Here is a 21,248-nt window from a genome sequence, read left to right as displayed (position 1 = left end):
TCAAAGTTTACAATGTCTCTGTCAAAGTGCACAGGTAAGCCTTGTTCACATCTAATAGCAATTTTTCTGGTGTAAGCGTTCCCACGGTACTCACAGTGGCCTGGCCTTCCCCCTTTTAGTTTACAGACAACAATGTCAAAAGGTTTTGTGCTTTTGGTCATCTCACCATATGGCTCTCCTGCACGGTCACAAATGGGTTTCACTAGACCCGTGGTAGCTCTGATAAAGGTGTTGGTCTCCTTACACTCATTGTCGGCAGTTTTAATGCGTCTACTAGCTATCACGCTGGTACACCTGTCAACACTCATCCGCTGAAAAATATGCTGATTTATAAACTTCTGGTAACGCTCAGTGATGTTAGCATTTACACAGAGTACAGTGGCAGAAAGCAGCAGCACAAACTGGGTCCTCATGGCTCCCTGTTGAAGAAAATGTGAAAAAAAATATTTTAGACAATTTGTCGCATCTGAGATGAGGACTGAGTAAAGGCAAACATTTACTCAATTTAGTTGTAAATTGACTGGATATTGTTCATATTGTTGTTGTTGTTATTTTATTAAAATGCACAGTGATCATATTAAACCATATCAACAAATAAACCTCTTGGAGATTTTAGCAATCATAGACTCTCTAGATATATACTCCCGAGGGAAAAGTACAATTTTAAATAAAGTCATATTTAACTTGTGTGTAATGGCAGAGCATTCTGAAAAAATGAAGAAACAAACCTTCCGAGTTTAAATCAGAAACTTTGTCAGGTCTCTCAGTTCTCCCGTTGTTAAGCTTGTGAAGCTTAAATGGAAAACAATAAAAAATATATGTAAAAATGTTACAATATCAATACCACATTACAGAGAATAACTTACCCGTATCAAGACCACAGTGACAGTGATCGGTGTCAAGTCTGCTCAATCATTTATAGAACTCATTTTGAACTTTGATTTCTTGGCTCAGCAATAAATGGGGAGGGAGTTCTAGATAAAATAACTCATTTGGGTAAAGGGACAAGAAGATAACAGTGTACTTTTTTCACTTTTTGGGGTGCTCTACAATTACACCAAGCCCCCTCAGGACTGGTACTTAAAATATAAGTTTCTCCTGATTTTAGTCACCAGATAAAAAGGCAGTAATGATCAACTTTTGTTATATATCAGACTATTGTTTTCAAAGAATAAAATCAAATGAAAATTAAAGTGCGAAGGTAAGAAGAATGAAGGGTGTGTAGTCAAGTACTATTAACCAGTACAGCCAAACATAAGTCATGTTCAGATGTGTATTTTAATTTCAAATGGTTGAGCAAATTTGGTTTCTTATGCAGTTAATACTTAACCTAAAAGAACAAAGCACAAATCGACAACATTTACAATAATTTTAATAAAGCCATTAAAAATCAACATAGCCTGACCACAAAAACATCTGTGGGGAAGAACAAACATACACCTCCTGCTTATATAAAGGTTTGCAATGTTTGGTGTTAAGGGTCATATTAACAGGAAAGAAGGTCGTAGGTACATTAGAACTGATCCAAATATTTGCTGATCATAGTTCAGTTTCAGTTTGAGTAAATGATAAAATGTTTACATTCCCAGTGGACTGTAAACATTTCTGACCTAAATCAAGAATAACAGCTTACACAGAACTGTATTTTATATGTTTATACTGTACTTTATATTCAGTATTTCTGACAACAAATGTTCTCCACTTCTTTTTAGTACATTTTCCACACGTTTATCTATTTACAGTGGTTCGTTCAAATTTGTTTAAGTACAGGTTGTGAATGAAGGGAAGAAGAAAAAATACCCCCAAGAAGCAGGTTATGAGCACAATAATAACAACATCTTGGTGCTATTTGTTTATGTTTACATTGAATTCCATGCTCCACTTCTTTATAGATTCAGATTCAAGCTTCAAAAGAGAGGGCTTTAGGTCTCTTCCTGTGTCTTTAGGTCCCCTAAGACAGTGGACCCCAACCTTTTTTGCGCCACGGACCGGTTTATGCCCGACAATATTGTCACAGACCGGCCTTTAAGGTGTCGCGGATAAATACAACAAAATAAAACTAGTACCGGTACCGGAAAAAATAAGATTTATTCATAACACACGTGAAAATACCCAGGAAAACCGAGTTAACGATAAAAACAATAACAAAATGACGCTGAAAACCGATAAAAACCCTGAAAACTATACATTTCACACCTGAGCCTCTACTCTCGCGGCCCGGTACCAAACGACTCACAGACCAATACCGGTCCGAGGCCCGGGGGTTGGGGACCGCTGCCCTAAGACACAGGAAGTAAGTTTATGCTAATTCAAAAATGTATACAGTAAGAACAAATGTATCACTATTGTGTAACATGATCGTGTTAGCATGCTGACTAAGTTTCACAGATCTAGTCAGTACATAGTGGAGCACTCAGTGCCCACAAATGCACACACACACAAAAGTTATGTGCAAATAACTAAAACAATCTATAAAGAGTAGGTCTCTTTAAAAGTATACATAATCATGGCTGCTTTCTTCAAGGTGTTTTTGAACTAAGGAAACAGTATTTGTCATTGCCCAGACTATGACAACACACACACACACACACACACACACACACACACACACGCACACACACTGCTAAAGCTCTCACACAGGTCTCTACTTGTGTCCTGTGTGAATTCCCCTCCCTCTCTCGAGACATAACACCCTCTGAAGATGAGCAACACCTCAACCGAGACTCATTTTGACTGCATGGAAATAAGGTTTTAAGAATGATGAAAAAATTAACAGTTGTCTATATTATTTTTTATTTCCTTCACCTCATTCGGCCAGTTTGCTGATGGATATCATGGATATTGTTTGCTGTAAAAATAACAGCAAACAATATCCATGATATGTGGAACCCTCAGCTTTGACTTTAGTGCCACTATTGATCTCATTGTTTATTCATTCTAAACCAAATTGGTTTTTTTTTTTGCTATTATATAACTACTTTGATGTCATGCTTATTAAAAATGTAAATAATGGTTGAAATGGATATCCTATCATTCCACTTTTTGCACAAATGCATTCCACATGTCTGATGATGCTGCTACCACCAGAGGGCACTCTAATACTTTTTATATCACATATTAACCCAAAGAGAACAAACAAGGTGTTTAAACATGTAAACTGTTTTCATTCATTTTACAGTAATTTTTCACCACCTCTACTCTTTAACTGACATTACTCTTAAAATATGAGGTCACAAATGTTTGATTGTTAACTTAAGACACAATAGCAACCACAGCACTGCAGCTGCATGTGACTTCATTATTTCCAAGTTACTGTCCAAATCAAGACATGCATTGTGTGATTCTTACTCTGAATCTGAATAAGTACGCGGGACCACTGTGTGCGGTAAGACCATCTCTTTTACTTCCTGTATTACCATCTACCGGCATGCATTGCCAGTGCGTAACACGTAATTACACAATCAAACAGTGAACACATACTGCCCATACAACAAATGTACCAGAGACAATTATGAATACACCACATCTCCCCTTTTAAACAAAAACAGAATATTCCTTTTCTCAGGACAGAACTTCTCTTTTTCAAAGCCATACAAGAACATCTGGCAAAAAATCTGCATTACATTTTAACCTTTTGTTTTTGTTTTCTTGTTCTTTTCTTTTCTTAACAACTCTTTTTAGCTTTATTTTACTGTGCTCTACAAAACCCTTATAACACAGTTACATAACAACAACCTTTTTTTTTTTCTTACAGATCTAACTTTTTAGGTTTAACTATTGGCCTCCCTGACTTGGTTCTGACCACATCAGTGTTAACAGGTGTAGCAGGGATCACACTGGGTGTTTGAGGCTTCTGCAACACAGGCACATTAGCAGGTTCATGCACAGGTGAACTTAAAGGAATCAAATGCACACGATTACGCCTCACAGTCCCTTGTGGTAACTCCACTGTGTATGATCGGGGTGTAGAGTGATTTTGGACAACAGTGCCTGTAGTTTTGACATCAGTCACCCAAACTTGCTCTCCTGGGGACAGGCTGCATAAAGGTTTTGCGCGGTGGCGCCTGTTGAAGTTTGCCATGTCCATCATCCTCTTCTCCCTTTCCTTTCGAGCGAGCAGTGCGTTGTCCGGCAGTGTGGGCTCCAGCTGCGATGGAAGCATCGGCAGTGTGGTTCGCAGACGTCTGCCCATTAAAAGCTCTGCAGGGCTGTATCCGGACTGCAGTGGTGTAGCTCTATAGGCAAGAAGAGCTAGATAAGGATCAGCTGCTTTTTTCAGAAGATTTTTTACAGTCTGCACAGCACGTTCTGCTTCTCCATTACTTTGCGGAAACTTGGGACTGCTTGTGATGTGTTTGAAGCCGTATGCTGCTGCAAAGTCTGTAAAGATTTGACCTGAATACTGTGGTCCATTATCAGACATGAGGACCTCTGGGATGCCGTGACGGGCAAAGAAAGATTTCAGGTGAGTAATGACATCGTTTGATCTTGTCCTGTTTAACAAAGCAATCTCAACAAATCTAGAGTGATAGTCAACAGCGAGAAGGTAAGTTTTCCCTCCCAGCTCGAAAAGATCTGTGCCCACTCTCAGCCATGGGCGGGCAGGGTATTCTGTTGGCATGAGTGGCTCACTGTTATTGTGTCTTTCTTGAATACACGTTTTGCACTTGAGCACCATCTCAGAGATTTGTTGACTCAGCCCGGGCCACCACACTGTTTGGCGTGCACGAGCTTTACATTTTACAACACCTTGATGTCCTTCGTGTAGTTTTTCCAGCACCTCGTTTCTCATTGCTGAAGGAATGACAAGCCGTGTGTCTTTTAACAAAAGGCCGTCTTCAACAGTGAGCGTGGCTCGGTCAGGCCAGTAATTTCGCAGTAAAGGCTCTTGTTTTGCATGTTCTGGCCAGCCTTCGGTGCACATGTCCATGACGCGAGCACACACACTGTCGCTTTTCAGTTGTTCCTTCAGTGTTTGCATATATGATGAACTGACAGGCATGTTTGCTACAATACTGTCGACATATATGTCTGTGCTTTCCATTAGCTCTTTGTCTGACAGGTTCATTGGTTTTTTCAGAGGTGAGCGGGACAAAGTATCTGCTGTCCAGAGCGATTTCCCTGGGGCGTACTGCACAGTGTACGAGTAACGCATGAGTCTCATTCTGAATCGCTGGATCCTGGGTGGCAAGAGATCCAGAGCTTGTCCTCCCAGTAAGGAAACGAGAGGTTTGTGGTCCGTTTCAAGACAAAAATGTTTACCAATCAGGAAATCACGAAAACGCTCACACGCCCATGTAGATGCCAGTGCCTCTTTTTCCACTTGTGCGTATCGTTGTTCTGTAGGAGAAAGGGACCTCGATGCATACGCCACTGGTCGCCATCCTTCTTCCCACAGCTGCAAAAGAACACCTCCGAGACCATAGGATGAAGCATCTGCTGATACTTTAATGTCTCTGTTGGGGTCATACATTGCGAGCACTGGGGGTGAGGTCAGGGCATCTCGTAATGTTTTGAAAGCTCTCACTTGGTCAGTTCCCCAATACCATGCGTTCTTTTTGGAAAGAAGATCTCGCAGGGCTTTGTCTTTTTCAGCTAAATGGGGGATGAACTTGCCCACTTGATTCACCATGCCCAGAAAACTGCGCAACTCTGACACATTAGTTGGCTCTGTCATTTCTGTAATTGCCTCCGTTTTCTTCGGGTCAGGACTGATTCCTGTATCCGCTATGATGTGACCCAAGAAAGCAACCTTGCTCTGGGAGAGCTCGCATTTTTCAACATTCAGCGTTATGCCTGCTTTTTCCAGTCTTTGCAGTGTAGCATGGAGACGGGAATCGTGCTCCTGATGGTTACGTCCCCACACCAACACATCGTCAATGTGACACACCACTCCTTCGAGACCCTCGATGACCTCCGCCATCATGCGCTGAAAGTGTTCGGGCGCTGAGTTGATCCCAAACGGTAGGCGGTTAAAGTGGAACCGCCCAAAGGGTGTGATGAAGGTGGTGAGTTTGGCAGACTCATCGGACAGGGGAATCTGCCAGAAGCCCATGTTGGCATCCAGTTTGCTAAACACTTTGGCTCCTGCGAGCATTCCGAGACTTTGTTCAACCGATGGCAGCACATATTTTTCCCTGCACACATACTCATTTAGTCCGGTAAAGTCTATGCAAAGTCTTAGCCTAGGGCTGTTTTTCTTTGGAACAACAACCATGCCGGCACACCAATCCGTTGGTTCCTCAACTCGGGTAATGACACCAAGCTCTTCCATTCGTTGGAGTTCCTCTTTTACCCTTCCCATCAGAGGCAGAGGAAGCCTTCGCGGAGTTTTGAGTGAGTACGGCACAGCATTCGGTTTGAGTTTAATGTGATAGGCCCGCTGCACTTTCCCTAGACCATTGCAAAGTTTAGGGTAAGTAGTCTTCAGAGTGTCCATTGAAACCGCGTCAACTCGCACCAGCAGGCCAAGAGCTGTAATGGCGGGCAGGCCTAGCAGTGGAGTGCTCAGGTTTCTTACAACATAGACCTTCTCTGTTGTCTGTTTCGCTCCATAGTTGAGCTGTAGCTTTGTAAAACCTGCAACGTCCAGTGGTGTTTTTCCAGGGCCTAACAAAGGTTTTTCTGGCTGCTGGAGAACTGGTCTGTGTTCGTTAGCAAAAATCTTTGATAAGTCCGAGTCAGCTATTACAGTCACATCTGCTCCAGTATCCAGTTTGAAAGTGATTTTTGCATCTTTCACTTGTATGTTGGCTGTCCACGCCTGGCCGTCACTGGAAACTGAGCCTAGGAAGAAACCTTGTTCCTCTTCCTCCTCAATACTTTGCACTGTCTTGCTTTGTCTGCAGACTCGCTGGTAGTGACCTTTTTTTCCACATAAATGACATTTTGCATCATTTGCTGGGCACTCAGGTTTCGGATGTGGAGAGCCTCCGCACTTGTAGCATTTGTTACTTTGTCTCTTGCTATATTGCTGTTGTGTTTTGTTTCCACCTTCCCCTTCTCCTCACACTCGGCAGATGTATGGAGTCTTACGAGTCACACAGCACTTCTGACACCATGTGTGATTCTTACTCTGAATCTGAATAAGTACGCGGGACCACTGTGTGCGGTAAGACCATTTCTTTTACTTCCTGTATTACCATCTACCGGCATGCATTGCCAGTGCGTAACACGTAATTACACAATCAAACAGTGAACACATACTGCCCATACAACAAATGTACCAGAGACAATTATGAATACACCACATGCATAACATTCAAAATAGTTTGCTCTTAACATTTTTAAGCAATTAATTTCTATCCTCATTATACATGTTTGTATTTGCAAAGATCACCAAAAAGTGACAGTAAAATCGGTTTGTGGCTATGTTAGCAGCAAGTATCACAGAATGACTTCAAATCCATTTGATACAGAGGCAAAACATAGACCATGCTAGAATGATTTGTTTGATGGATTTGTGAGACTCTGGAGTTTCTTTAAGACCACTGAGAGTTAGCTTCATGATTCACAATTTGTAACCACCTGACCCACAATCTCAACTAGAGAACATAAAGTACATCATCGTCTTTGCGCTTTTGAACCTTGAGCATTCTCTGGTACAGGTCACAGTAGTTCTGAGTAATTACACTCAGTGTTTGCTCGGAAGCTGAGGAATGGTCAACCACAACTTAGTTTACTAGGTTAGCTGCACACTCTTTCTGTTTCCTACACTGTTGTGCACTTTTACACAGTGCTTTGAGGCTACTCTTTTCTGAAGAATAGAAACAGATCGCTGTTGCTTTATTACAAAAACAGATTGATGCTGACAGTATATGGATAGACAATATTATGGCTTATATGTTTAAAATCCCTGAGCTTTTAATGATAACACAGATTCATTTTCTAATCATTAATATAATTTGTATTAATAATGAATTGGTTATGTAATAGTGTGTATGATACATTGTTTAGATTTTCTTTCTATGAGATTTTATAAACCAAATATAAGCTGTGTAGGAGGTTATTTAAAAAGTCGGTTTTTGCACATATAAGCTGGTCATTTATTTCTAACATGGATCAGTGTCCGTTTCATAGCACCTAGGATAGATTTCTTCATATTTTATTTACATTTGATGTATGGGTTTCTTGGATTTCATGGTGTCACTGATGGTAAGGATGACGAATTATTTCCTGTGCACGTCTTTTTCTTGAATTGATTACCGTTAAGAATGGTTTAGGTACAGTCGCCATTGTGCTTAGAGGAAGTGCCTTGCTGATGTTGGTAATCCAAGCATCACCTAGACCACCAGGAAGTCAAAATTTTGCTTTGACGTCTTAATGTAAACACTTACTCCACCCTATAATCAAGATTCTTACTCTTAAATCGTGTCCTATGTTCAGTTAAACATAGGACATGATTTAGGCTCAGAGGACAGTTATACAGATGAGACGATGAGACAGGAAAGAAGAGAGAGAAAGAAACAGAGGCTGACGATATGGACATATTCTTATGTAGCACTTTTCTACTGGAGCACTCCAGGAGCTTTATTAAACATGCATCTTTCAACCATTCATTGAAGGACTTTTTTCTATGCTTAAGTACTTTCTATCTAACGGGGGACCTCAGGTTGCATTTTGCCTTGTTGCACATGGTTACCTGCTTAACCTCTCAGCTAAACATGTGACCCTAAATCTAAATCTGAAAATTAACCAAGACTAGAGGCTAGCGCTAACACAGACATGTAGCAAAAACACGTTGAAGCGAAGTGTTCACCAACAGCAAGGTGCACGCATGCAGTGAAAGCTGAAAGACAAAAACACAAGCTCAAAAACGGAAACCACAAAAAAGAGTGGTGTGAATTCTTTACTTGAGATGTACTTGCGTCAACTCTTCTCTTTTTTTGTTTTCCTCTTGTTTGACTTGTGCTTTTCTGTATTTTCCTGCTCTGTCTTATTCCTTTTAATTGTACAGCACGTTGGTTAATGCTCGTTATTTCAAAATGTGAATAGATTTACTTGACATGATTTCCTAGGTAACTCATTATTTATTTATATAGCATCAAATTACTGCAATAGTCACTTCAAGGTGCTTTATAGTGTAAGGTAAAGACCCTACTATACTTCAGAGAAAGCCACAACAATCAGACAACCCACTATGAGCAAGCACTCTGTGACAGTGGGAAGGAAAACTCACTTTTAACAGGAAGAAACGTCCAGCAGAACCAGCTGACGTGACCAGTTGGTGAAGGGAGGGAAAGAGGACAAACGCTTCGGCTGGTCAGACAAAAACCATTACCTTGCTTTTTTTTTTAAATATATTTTTACCTTTTGCATTTAGTGCTCTGAAAAATCTATATGAAACTTATATAATGTATCACCACATAATACACTTTTTTTCTCACACTGCACAGAAACATCAAACAGCCACCAAGTGAAGCTCACACTGAAGAAAATGCCTGAATTAACAAACCTTCCAACCTCCAAGCAGATGAGCTCAAACAAAGGAGGACACCAGGTGTCTGTCCTGTCAGCTAAGAACAGGAAACGGATCCAATAATTTGCACGAGCTAAACAAAACCTGACAACAGAAGTTTAGGCACTGACTGGTCTGCTGCTGTGACATTTGGATTGTAAGGTTACATCCATGTATGTAATTGGCATTGTAATAGCAAATTGGCCTGATTTTGGTGTAACTGTGTGGGCAACATTGTGTACCAAGAAGTACACAAGCTACTGAGCACACAAAGTGTTGAAAACATGACTTCACTGTGCTCGAATGGCATCCAAATTCTCCAAATCTAAATCCAGCACAGTACCTTTGTGATATTGTGGAATACAAAATGTGGAACATGAATGTACAGCCAAGAAATCTGGAGCAACTGTGTGAGCACACAATCGTGGGATGTCCCAAACTGTGAGTTTTGTTTACTCTCAGTCTGTGCTGCTGCGGGTTGGCTTGTGGTCCTACCTCTACCTCTCTTATATTAGCATCAAAAACATGTGAAAATCACACCTAAAATAAAGAGCTGGTCAACTGATCCAGGACAAACTCCTTTTAGTTTCTTTTTTTTGGCTTGACTTGTGTTAAGCACTGTTTAAATGTATAAATTTAGATGGCCCTCTTAGGGAAACAAAATATGACTGTTCAGTAGGCTCTAATCACTAAGTTATCAACATGCTATGTCCTCGCTGTCTGTACAATGCTGCCATCTATTGGTGAGAAACATTCTGGTCAATTAACATTAGTCAGGATGTTTTGACTTTCTCAGCTGCCTGCATGCTAATTAGTAGAAAGGGATGGATTCCATGCAAACCAGATAACATTAGGGAAATGTTAAGGCTCTCGTATATCATAGAGTGTGATCTGTAAGAAAACAGCAAAACACTCTTGTTATCAGAGTTAAACACTTTTATATTTCTCTGAAAGTAAAACATTTCTCAGTGTCTAAAATGAAAGCAGACCTGTCCTGTTGGACCAGTTCAAAGATAAGTATTCTTCTGGATTGATGTTAATAGTTAATAGTATGCACTAAAAACTTTTAAGACATTTTATTTGTGAGTTTCTGAGTTTAAGACCACTAAAGCATATCTCTGTGCAGATGCATTTTGCACCTTTTGCAACCATTAAGGATAACTGTCACATACTCCTACCTTTAGTGTATAACAAACACCCAGTTTTCTATGTAACCATCTTACCTCCAATCAGGTAAGGTCAGGTGTTCATTTACACCCTAAACCTATTACAAACGCTAAATGAAATTTTATTCAAATAAAATGAATGGCACATGTCCTTTTTTCATGTACTTTTTAGAATTCAGAAGTTACAGTTCAAATCAATATTAAGCAAAAATGTGAACTTAAAATACAAATGGAGTAGCATTTTCAAGGAGAGGCGATCAGTCTTAACTGCAGCAGTCAACTGTCCATCAGCATCAACACACCATCAGAAAGCAACAACTCAAGGGTAATGGCAGACCAGCCCAGGAGCAGCAATATGTTTAATGCCATAACTGGTGAGTTATAAGTGAGGAGGAGCCATCATGGAAGGCCGGGGGATAGAAGAAGTTGTTGACATTCAGAAATCCTACCAATGGCTGGACAAGGCTGGACTGAAAGAAAGCACAGAGGCACAATTATGGCAGCACAGGAAGAAACTCAGTGCAAGATCCATAGAGGCAGGGGTCTATCACACCAGGTAAGAACCCAGGTGCAGACCCTGTAAAGATGCCCCTCAGACAATCCAGCACATAACAGCAGAGTGCACGACGCTAGCAGGCAGGGCATACATGAAACACCATAAAAAAGTGTAATATAGTATACAGGAAGATTATGGCATGGAAGTCCCGAGGTCAAAATGGGAGTCGCCCCTTAGTGTGGTCCAGAATGACTGAGTTAAGATTCTGTGGGACTTCCAGACACAGATGATGACTAACCAGCCGGGCATAGTCGTAGTGGACAAGCAGAGGAAGACTGCTACATTGATAGATGTACCAAACAACAGCAACATCAGGAAGAAGTAACATGAGAAGGTGGAGAAGTACCAAGAGCTGAAGAAGAACTCGAGAAGATGTGGAGTTTGAAGGTAACAGCGGTCCCAGCGTTAATCGGAGCACTCGGTGCAGTGACCCCAAAGCTACGAGAGTGGCTCCAGCAGATACCAGGAACAAAATCCGAGCTCTCTGTCCAGAGGAGTAAAGTTGGAGCAGCAAAGATACTGTGCAGGACCCTTAAGCTCCCAGGCCTCTGGTACAGAACCCAAATTGAACCTGGATGGACCCCCTTTGATTTCTTGACCTAATTCTTTATGGCATTGATTAAACAAGGTGCTGGAAACATTCCATACTGACATACTGCATGGTGACATACCATAATGACGGCATCATACTGCAAGTAAGACAGCTGTGAATCTCCCATTTCACCCCATCCCAAAGGTGCTCTAGTGGATTGAGCTCTAGTGACTGAAGACTGGGTACAGTAAGCACACTTTCCACTGGCACACTGTATTTAAAAACTCACACATGAAAGATTATTATAGTTTCAATGGTAGTTTAATTTTAACATTCAACATAAGTATCAATTATCACTCACATAATCGTGTTTTTTAAACCTAGGACATATACACGTGTTTGATTTTACAGTTATTTTCATTGTCAATAACTAATAACTGAGGTGCTTTATTTTGTTCAGAATGAAAAGCTAAGCAATCAGTATCAGGAGACGAAGATGTGCAGTGGGTAAAAGGAAACGAGGGGACAGTTAAAGGCTGGAACTGCTGTAAAAATGAGGATAGAAGCTAACAAGTAGGAAAATGAAAGGGGATAGGTTGTGAATGAAGGAGACACTGTGGGGAAAAGATAATATTCTCTTGAACATTGGAAGAAAAGTAGGGAATGAAAGGAAAATGTTCATAGTGAAGAAGCAAGAAGAATAAAAGTGTAGAAAATCATCATTTTAACACTGTTGCAAACCTTTAATAGCAGAGCTGTAAATTTACTGATGATGCTTTGCCTCTGTGTAAACAAAGCAACATTGTATAAAGTAAACAGTACAGTAGTAGTTACATCATATTAATACTTTTAATTGTGTTAGTCAACTGTGGGCAATAAGAAACTGCACAGGTAATGTATTTGTGTTCAGTTGTGTTGTTGTTTCTTGCGTGTAATCAGATTCTCTTATGTGACAAACTGACTGAAGCTGTTTTTAGTTGTGATGGTGGAGGTTTGCTGTGATCACACCGGAGCAAATTACATTTTGGTCAACAAGAGCACATAATAGTTTTTAACCTCCACCTACAATGTCAACACTCAAATTAAAACCATTATTGAATTACCAAAATCTTCACCTTTACAATAAAATGATTCCTTCCATATGCATTTTAAAGCAAATATTGGTTCTTGCATTATATATTGTTATTGTAACACAACAAATGCTCTATTCTTATAACAGAGGGTAAAACACAGAAATTGGTACGTGGTACTGCAGTTTCACATTCATCACAAAGCTATGAGGCACTTTCTACAGACAATCTTTCAAACTGAAAGAACTGCCACGTGGTTAAGGCTTTATATTACTTAATTTGAGGTTTTTATATTTCCTAGGACCTTAAAATACGATCTAATTAAGTGATTAGGGAGAGGTATACCACGTAAGGCCACACATTTATTTTGATTGTTGTTATGGACTGGTGTGAATTGCTACATGTGACACTATGATGCTTATTTATCCAAAAACAATTCAGTAGCAGCTGTTGAAAATATTGCAGCAAACCTTTTGGATTTCAACACAGGCACATCAAAAGTAGTGAACTTGCATAAATCAGCAACATTTTTCAATGATTTCTGACATCCTTATCTGTTAAGGCAAAAACATGTGACTTTGGTGTATTGTTGTTATTGAAACAGTTTGTCCTTGTTAAGCATTAATTGAATAGCAAACAGCGAGAATTGGCGTATTTGCTATTTATACCAAGTTTGACATCTCACATTGCAGCATTGACGTGTAGGTATTATGCAGGTGTGACATCACTCCATTTGTTATGGGTGTAAAAAAATACCTCGGAGCCCAACCAGCTACACTCAGTAAGTGACTCTTGAGAGAAAACGTCTTGTTATTTAAAAGGATAACTCAAAAAAGATGTCTTCCCGTCTCCACTTGTGTATGTTTTAAATCTCAGCAGTCTAACTCGAACAAGTTCAGAGTGAGCATAATGCTGAATTTACAGCATGTTTTTCATTATTATTGATTTCTATGGGAATTTCTGATTCATAACATTTTCCAATGAATAGCAGATGCCTTTCCAATTTAATGTCAAACCTTATGTGGCTCCAAGTGTGGCGTGCAACAGCAAATAAGAATGACACAATATTAGAGCAAACTGTTAAATCATCTCTGTGAAAAGAGTCTTTTATGGGAACTCACATGTGAGGATAATGTCCATTATATAGAGAAGCAGGTTAGCTAGGCACATACAGTTCGCTTTTAGCCTCCAAGAAGGACTTCAAAAGCCTGCCACCTTTTCCTTTGTGTGGAATCAACAGAGCTCTTCTTCTTCTCTGCTCTTCTCTCCCAGTGTCCCACACATTGGCACTCACATTAACATCATGCAAATACACTTAGAAGATATAAAATTCATTGGGTTAGGGTAAATATTTATATAGATTTACACATATATAAATTCATATACTTTTAAGGAATGTTAATCTATTTTGCTGTGTACTTCTTACAAGGTAAAAATAACATTTTTATACTATGCAACACATTATATAATCAACATATTACAAAAATCAGTCCTTTTATCATCTTTTAGAAAAAAAAATCCATAATAAAAATAACTTCTATGTTTTTTTCTCACTTATATCTTACAATATATTTTCTCTCTGTCAAAACACACACACGTGTCCCATTTTTGTTTCTGTTTATCGTTTCTCTTGGCAGCAAATTGGCAGCGGTCAAACAAAATGTGGAAATTAAAAATTGTGTCATGCTGGTGCTCATCAATGTGGAAAATTCTCCGAGCGACAACTTCGTTGATGTGTGGAATTCACAAAAAGGCGGCGGTGAGTGCTGCAAAACAAACTGCCGTGCTGTTACAACGGACATTTGGAGCAGCCGCATTCCAGAGCGGTTTCCATCTCCTCTGAGTACGAGGTGCCGTCTGTGCAGCGGAAAACCACCTTCCTCCGTCTGGTCTTGGTGACGCTACAGCAAACACCAGGTGAAGCCTGGCAGGATCTGGAACAGTCCATGCGGGGAATCTTGCTGGTGGACGTGCATGTTCTTAAGGGTTGGTGGCGCTTCAGCTGTTCTCTTACCATTTCTCCTTGACATGTGATTTCTGCATGTTGGTGGCGTTAAAAAAAAGCACATTTTAAATCATAATATGCTCTCATTCTCGGCAAATTTCCGTTTCTTCTTTTTATAATCTTTCAGTGTTACCTGTGTCACAAATAGGCCCGGTGAACCCTGGCTGACAGTGACAGAACGGCTCTCCCCTTTCTGACACCCGACACTCCCCACGCCCACAGCGAACCCCCCTGCATGCTGGAGGCTCCTGTCGTCGGTTACAGAACTGACCCTGATAGCCTTCATGACACTGGCAACTGTAAGACTGACCCTTGGGAACACACTGGCCATGAGAACATCTGGAGAAAGAGCAGAGCAGAAGGAAAACATGTTACAGGAGAGAATTATGCTGGGGTTGGAAAGTGGTTTCATCCATGGTTGCTTTAAAACCACTAAACCCACATGATTTCAAAATCTATACTAAACAGATACCTGGCTGGCTTGTATGACAAAATGGCATTAGAAACATCACAAACAGGTGGCAATTATTCATTTTATATAACAAACAGAAAATAAAGCTTGACCAGGGAAATTTTGCTTCTGTGTGTGGTCAAAGGGTCTGACACGAGGGTTTCTTTCATTCTCCTATCAGTATAACTTAGCAAACTAAACTAAAACTAAAACTGTTACAAAATGCACGCTTTACAGAATGTGTGCCCCTATGAGTTAGTAATTGCAAGTTAAATTCACACCTCACATTCAATGTCTCTGCCATTTTGGCTTACCTGTTGTTCTGACAGGGGTTTGTGCCTGTCGTCTGGTCACACAGAGCCCCACTGCGTCCAGGAGGACAATCGCAAGTTACTCCCGTCTCCCCTCCTTCTCTACATGCACCCTGTGCACAAACACTGCACGAATGACACCCCGCAAGAATGCCATCACCCTAGTGACAGAACATAAAATGAAGAAATCACTGTTAGAAACGACAAGCATGGAGGTAGGTGGCGCAACCAGAGAAATGTTTTGATGTTGCCTTAATGCTGCAGCCCTTCAAGGGTCCAGATTAAATATGTTTCCAAATTGGAAAGACAGCGTGTATACTTTTCCATAGCAGCTGCTGACTTTGTTGAAGTGCCTTAAAACTCATCAGACTTCTACTGTGGCTTATATTATGAAAGTGAACGCTTGCTTGGATTGGATCCTTGCTCCGAACCCAAAACAGAACACTGCTGTCATAAGGTTTTTCACTATGATTTTTTACATGGTATTTCAGCCAGATGTCCTCTTACTATTGCCAAACATAACTTTCTTTGATGATATGTTGATAGGCGAACTTACAGGACAGAGTTACGGGATTATGAGTTACAAAACCAATGTAGGCCATAGAGTTCTCAATAAAACCTTCAAGGTTTCTTAACAGCACTGAATGAACTTATAATACTTTTAATTTAATTTAATTTTAACATGCTACTGTGCGTTCTAGTAAATGCTGTGGAATCTATGCCAGCCGTTGAGTAATTACCTTGCCCTCAATTCTTTGTAGCTGTCCTGCTCCTCTGGATCTATAACTCAGGTCTTGAGGCTCCCCATTGATCTGGACATTGTGGACGCAGCCACTAAAACCCTGAGGGGATCGTTCAGGCCCTGGACGCAGACCTGAGGCCACGACCTGGGATGGCACTCCTGGGAATTGGTGAAAATAAAACCAGAAACAGACAGAAATGAGCAGTAATAACAATGGAAAGTATAGTATAATGTTTGATTAAGATATTTCCTTTATTGGTTTCATTCTGGCTTGGCTTACACTGAAATACAGTGTAAAAAACAACAAGGATACAGCATTGCAGCTCTCACTATTGCACAATAACAGTATGTCTCTCTTACTCGAGAAAAAAGGAGTTACTGTTCTCAGAGGCGTGTCTACCCTCTTTCTTGAAGAAAAGTTGAATAAAAACAGTTTTCCACTTCCTTACCACAACCCTTGCTGTGATTTAGTGTGCGTTAGTCTGCGTGCGCGTTTGCATGTTGTGTGTGCCTATACGCGTATGTACCCATGCGCTGCACAGCAAACAAGAAGTAGGGTAGGCCAAAGTAACATCTGTGTACCGCAAATGCATCGTGTTTATGAAGAAATGCGTGTGCGTACCTCCTATGTAAAGCTGGGTGTTGTGGTCGACGGAGGGCTGGCGTGCCAGCTTTCCCAGGCTCTTGTTGGTGCTGTTATCCACCACTAGGCTCAGTGAGTGGTTCTGAATAAGCAGCTCAACTGTGTGGAAAAGCCCGTCATTCACAGACTCAACGCTGTAACGAACGCACAAATGCACACAAACAGAAAAAAAAGGACATAATTTCAGTACGTGCATGATTATGATAGATTACCGTTGCAAAAACTGTTAGAGCAAATTGGAAAAACAGACACAAAACAGACTCCAAACATTTTCGAGTCAAACTATTTTTTCTTTGTTTTGTTGTGTTTGCAAATCGACCAACCTAAATGAAAAAGAAATTAGGGAAATCTGTGTCGAAATGCTATCCCGAGACATAAAACACACTGATTACATCCTCAATATTGTGTTACTGTGGAAGGGATTATAATGTGCGCTTGATCTATTTCATGATTTCCTAACATGGGGGTTGAGGCCCAGTACTTTCTAGCAGCACATGGGCTTGTTTGTTCTGATGAGCTCAAGCCTTGGGGCAAAACCGGATTCTTACAATTTAATAGCCGGACTCAACCAGTTTGGACCATTGTGGTAAAGTTCTGATATTTTTTGGAAGAATAAATGTTTCCATTGAAGAGAAGTCTGCAAAGAACTAACATTATGACCTTTTGCACCACGTTTGACCCTGGGAGGAAAGTGTATGTGTTCTTGTGTGAATGCGTGTGTCTGAGATTCTCTGCTAAGTGGTTTTTGCTGGAGGGGAGACAGACAGCTATAGAGACAGTGGTTTGGCAAAGCTGAGAGAAGGAGAGAGAGAGAGCGAGAATGAGAGACAGGGAGGGAAAGAGAGGTAAATCGCGGGGTGGTAAAGTTGACCGTGCCTCCGCTCAACCAAGTTCTTGCAGAACATCAAAAACAGAAATGAACAAGTGAAGCTACTCTTTCTGCTGGTGGTCTGCTCCAGACTCCCACAGCGAAACATCAGGACAATACTTCCCTTTGTCTGCAACCACTTATTTGCTAACTAGCTAAGGAGCCTTAAATCAGCTGTGATTGACAGCTGTTTATAAAGCGTTCAGATTACAGCGATGTTACATTAACAGCAAATGGAGCAAAGTTTGTGAGTTCTGGATATAGGCCAGTGTGACTTTCATAAAAATGCTGACCATACAGAAGGACAAAAGAACAGTATGCATTACAACATACAGTATAACACATTAACAGGCCTTAAAAAGAATCAAGAATTTATTATGGACTCATTTGCTTTGTCTCCTCACGTGACACTGTCCTCGACAACTGGGTAAAAATTAGGAATCTATTTTTTTAACCAGTTTCTATTAATTGAAAGTGCTAATCTGAGATTTGAATGGAGGTTTTACAAGGACATGTGACTGTCCATCAACAAATGTGAAAAGCATTTGATTGTCATGACATCAGTCGTGTTCAGCACGCAGCTAAAAGCTTGTAAAATAACAACTGTAGACTCAGTACAGACACATACATGGTTTCCATTAGGAACCATGTAATTTAATAAAGGCTGAGAACAGGCCTAGTAAACATAGCAAAATGATGGTCTGCTAGCCAGAAAAATCAGTTATGTACCTCAGCAGCCTCCTCCTCAAACCTAACTTTGTATTACTCTAGTTCTTTCATTTTTTGCATTACATATCATTCTCTTCTTTCCTCTTTATTCATCACTTCCTTTTCATTATCTTCTTCCCCATCCACTTCCTCTTCTCTTTTTCTCCTTTTGCTCTGCTTCAATCACCTTTCTAGCCCCAATGTCATTTAACAGTCATTTTTACCCTATTCCTCTTCTAAAGCTTATTTGCTTTCAGTCCAAAAGCTCTTCATCTCATTTTCCCCTCATTTGCTCAACTGCTTGTCTTCTTAAATTAAATGGAGCTGCTCACAAAGCTGAAAACTCTCAGATTGATGTGTTGTTTAGGAACCCTATAAACACATTTTTTTAACACATGGACATGGCAAACACAGCACTGGACTTGTTGTGAAACCAAAAATCCACCAGATGGAAGTAGCTGACTAAAGACTAGCGTGTCTGAGTCTGAGCAGCTGGCAGCGCTGCAGGTGAGTGTATGAGTTTGAATGTTACCAACATTAAACGTCCTTATTTTTTAAAGTGGATATTTTCAATAGCTTGTCCATGATTTGTGTGCCTGCATGTTTGTGAATTATTCTGCAGATTTAAAGTATATAACAGCAAAAAGGTCCTGGGTTTAAATACACTGGCCAGCTCGAGCCTTTCTGTGTGGAGTTTGCATCTTCTGCCTTTGCTTAGGTGGGTTTTCAACAGGTACTTCCTCCCACAGTTAGAAGACATGAATATTAGGTTAACTGATTAATCTAAATTGTAAGTAAACTATAAGTCTGAATGTGAGCAGGAATGGGTGCTTGTCCCTTGGTATTAGCTCTGAGATACATATGCATATTGTCCAGTGTGCGCCCCACCTTTTGCGCTATGACAGCTCGGATAGGCCCAAGCCTGACCATTAATTAAACAGGCAGTTACGAAAATGGATGGATGGATACAGTGCTTCCAAATGTGTGCACAATTGTGTATGTTTTAGACACTTCTAAAGAGCACTCTGTTAGCCCTGTGTATTAGTACAAGAAACTGTCCATTATAGAATTCAATAAAAACAAACACACAGCCGTAGCAGATTGAAACTGCTTCTCTCTCTAACTTTCACTGTATTCATCCAAAGCCACAAGGGACAACAATTTCCTGTCAGTCCAAAATCCTGAATGAGCACATACACACACAAATAAACTTCACCAAAAAGAACTTCCCAAACCCCAAAACTGGCTTTCTGTCATATAACAGAGTCTAATACAAACCCAGAAGTAATTACAGGTCATTGACTTTATCTCAAACTGAAAAAACATATTTGGATTAGAAATAACCATGGAGATCCACTTACACTGTTAAATCTAATTAGCCACTCCTGTCATTTATTACGCTGTTTCTGAAGCACATTTGCTGCGTCTGTATGTGAGCTTGCAAACATGCATGTGTGAATGTTTTTTAACAACTATACATCTACAAGTCTATACAACTACAGTAGTATGTAGTCTTTGTGCAATATCGAAGTATGTTCGAGTGAGCTAACTTGTTTGTGAGACTGTATGTATGTGTGTGTTAAACAGCCCAGTCTGATTACAATGATGCTCAGCAGACACACATCCCAGTTCCATATTGCTGTGGTAACCTCAATTAGCCATTACTGAGACAGCAGCTGGAGAATGGAGCACTCCTTCACTGTTTTCTTTCCTTATTTTTTCAGCTTTCACTAAACCAGGCTGGCCAGTTCAGATGAAATTTGTACTTTTCAGGAGTGGATTCGCTGCGTTTTGATGTCGAGTCTCAGGAATGAGGACTTGTTGTTTCAGGCCTCTAAGAACTCAGTATTCGAATGTCTCAATAGCCTCTGAGAATTTTAAACCTATAATGTTCAAGGATTGTCTGTCTGTTTTAACCACAGCCTTGTGGCCAGATTCAGGTCAGACATTCAGTCACTTTATTCACCCAAATGAAGGTCCAAAATCTTGAGGAAGCCCTGTATCTGAATAGAAACTGCTTGCTATGGTCACTCGTTTGTATGTATGTTTCCATACTGGGTGTATGTGATACGCTGCATATTTAAGTGAGTTACAATTAAGGAACACCTGCACAAAGTCCAACTGTTATGTTACGTTATGCCCTCCAGAAATGATTATGTTTGACATAAGCTCAAATCCATGGCCATTTATAATGCTTCTTCCATTCTTTGCATCACTTTCCCTTTTCTCTTGTTCAACCATCCGTCATCATCTTCCTTCAACACTTTACCTGTCTTTCTTCTGTCTCCTTTCTGCCCACTCATCCATTCCCCTATCCTTTTTTTTCTATGCTGCCTTTACTGCTCGATCCCTTTCTCCTTTCAAGAACCCATCCATCCCTGCATCACTCACTCTGTCACTTGCTGATGAATAACAGTAGATGTGCTCTCTTTGACCTGATGGGAGATTAGTGTGACATTTAGTAAAGGGCACCACATGAATACACAACAAACAGATGCGTTGTGCCCCGTCCCCTGCACACTGGCATGCACACACAAAGGCACACATTTTCATTTAACACTTTCATCTGGCGCTAATGAGGGCACAGTGAAAGACTTGTAAACCTTCCCCTGCCTCTCCTTCTGTAGCTGCCTTCCATCTCGATTTTTTTTTTTTGAACTACAAAAAGAGACATTCCCCTCTTCGACACATCCCTTGTATTCATTTCAGTTTAATTATTCCCTCTGGTTTCTGCCTCTG

At 40.4% G+C, this 21,248-nt stretch overlaps 1 protein-coding gene across 1 annotated transcript in view; it reads right to left on the bottom strand.

Annotated features, from left to right (window-relative positions):
* Positions 1–12,020: 12,020 nt before the first annotated feature.
* Positions 12,021–21,248, bottom strand: part of slit3 (slit homolog 3 (Drosophila)) — a 240,093-nt gene continuing 230,865 nt past the window's right edge. Inside the window, exons 34-38 of the mRNA XM_086260441.1 lie at positions 16,913–17,067; positions 16,289–16,449; positions 15,552–15,709; positions 14,920–15,125; positions 12,021–14,818 (exon numbers count right to left, since the gene is read on the bottom strand). Coding sequence (XP_086116567.1) covers positions 14,571–14,818; positions 14,920–15,125; positions 15,552–15,709; positions 16,289–16,449; positions 16,913–17,067 — 928 coding nt within the window. The 3' untranslated portion in view covers positions 12,021–14,570. The remainder of the gene's footprint in view (positions 14,819–14,919; positions 15,126–15,551; positions 15,710–16,288; positions 16,450–16,912; positions 17,068–21,248) is intronic.

This window comes from Aulonocara sp. 'chitande type north' Nkhata Bay, linkage group LG2, assembly GCF_057382095.1.
Source record: "Aulonocara sp. 'chitande type north' Nkhata Bay isolate Kocher_YH1m ecotype deep benthic linkage group LG2, A_spYH_male_GT1.1, whole genome shotgun sequence".
Classification (NCBI taxonomy): Eukaryota; Metazoa; Chordata; class Actinopteri; order Cichliformes; family Cichlidae; genus Aulonocara; species Aulonocara sp. 'chitande type north' Nkhata Bay.
This window is presented reverse-complemented; position numbering and strand designations above follow the sequence as displayed.